The sequence below is a fragment of the Eimeria mitis genome, genomic scaffold (genome assembly GCF_000499745.2).
Source record: "Eimeria mitis Houghton genomic scaffold, Emh_scaff1192, whole genome shotgun sequence".
NCBI classification, from domain to species: domain Eukaryota; phylum Apicomplexa; class Conoidasida; order Eucoccidiorida; family Eimeriidae; genus Eimeria; species Eimeria mitis.
Genome location: NW_013568119.1, coordinates 11,861 through 13,313, shown reverse-complemented (window position 1 = coordinate 13,313; position 1,453 = coordinate 11,861). Strand labels below are relative to the sequence as shown.

Sequence of the window (1,453 nt, the reverse complement as noted above, 5' to 3'; positions counted from 1 at the left end):
TCGACCCCGAGCTGCTGCAGCAGGTAGCCGATGAGGGTTTTGCTTTGCTGCTGATAGAAAGGAGACTGAGGCAACACCAGCTCATGCCCAAGAGTATACTGGGGGGATCAGGGGTGCATGCGCTGCTCTTCGGTAAACCCTAAACCCTAAACCCTAAACACTTAAAACCCTAAACCCTAATTCCGACAAACCCCGAACACAAAGGCTTACTAACCCTAAACCCTACATATCCTAAACCCTTAACGCGAAACCTTAAAAACGCCTGCGCCTAGAAACCCTAAACTCGAGGCCGTGCAAACCCTAAACCCTAAACCCTAAACCCTCAAAACCCTAAACCCTCGCCTCCAAACCCTAAACCTTGCTCTCTCCCTACGAGCCGAAATGCGCCTACCTGCTTCATTCCGCCCTAAATGCTAAACCCTAAACCCTAAACCCTAAACCCCCTTCACACAGGATAAACCCTCCCGTTTGTAACGTATTCCGCTTTTAGGGTTTAGGGTTTAGGGTTTAGGGTTTAGGGTTTGTATGCGCACAGATGAGACAGCGCCACGGAACGCCTGGCGGGTTGACAGGGAGAAGTCTGCGGCTCAGCTGCGGGAGAACCTGCAGACGGCCTTCAACACCTAAACCCTAAACCCTAAACCCTAAACCCTAAACCCTAGAACCTAAACCCCCTCACGGGGGGCATAAGTACAGCCACAACCCCCCGCAACGTTTTCTTTTTTCTTTTTCATTCTGACGCAACGTTTGTTATTAATTTATTTATTATAAACCAAACCACTAAACCCTAAAAACAAAACAAAATAAAATAAAATAAAACCATCAGCTATCACAAAAGTAAAACAGTCAACTGCAATTCGTCTCTTTCTAAGGCGGAAAGGGCGCCTAAAGGGGCCCCTCTAGGGGCCCCTCCAGGGGCCCCTCTATGGGGCCCCTCAAGGGGCAAGGGGCCCCTCTATGGGGCCCCTCCAGGGCCCCTCTACGGGGCCCCTCTAGGGGGCCCTCTAGGGGCCCCTCTATGGGGCCCTTCAGGGGCCCCTCTATGGGGCCCTCCAGGGGCCCCTGTAGGGGCCCCTCTATGGGGCCCTCAAGGGGCCCCTCTAGGGGCCCCTCAAGGGGCAAGGGGCCCCCCTATGGGGCCCCTCCAGGAGCCCCTCTATGGGGCCCTCTAGGGGCCCCTCTAGGGGCCCCTCTAGGGTGCCCTGTAGGGGCCGTTTGAAGGGGCCCCCAGAATCATGGGGCCCCCCTGGGTTCCCCCTGGTTTGTTTATGGGGCCCCCATGGGGGCCCCCTGGTTTGTATGGGGGGCCCCCATGGGGGCCCCCTTTCCCCCCCCCTGTGTATGATGATATTCGTGGGTGTTGAGTGCGCTGCCGTGTATAGCGTGGAGAATAGAAAAAGCATCTTTGCTTGTGAGGTTTCTGTTCTCTGCTAGTAGGCCCGCGAGCTCGTCA

At 55.5% G+C, this 1,453-nt stretch overlaps 1 protein-coding gene across 1 annotated transcript in view; it reads right to left on the bottom strand.

Annotated features, from left to right (window-relative positions):
* Nucleotides 1-1,430: 1,430 nt before the first annotated feature.
* Nucleotides 1,431-1,453, bottom strand: part of EMH_0031600 (uncharacterized protein) — a gene marked incomplete at both ends in the record, with an annotated part of 1,617 nt that continues 1,594 nt past the window's right edge. Inside the window, one exon of the mRNA XM_013494533.1 lies at nt 1,431-1,453. Coding sequence (XP_013349987.1) covers nt 1,431-1,453 — 23 coding nt within the window.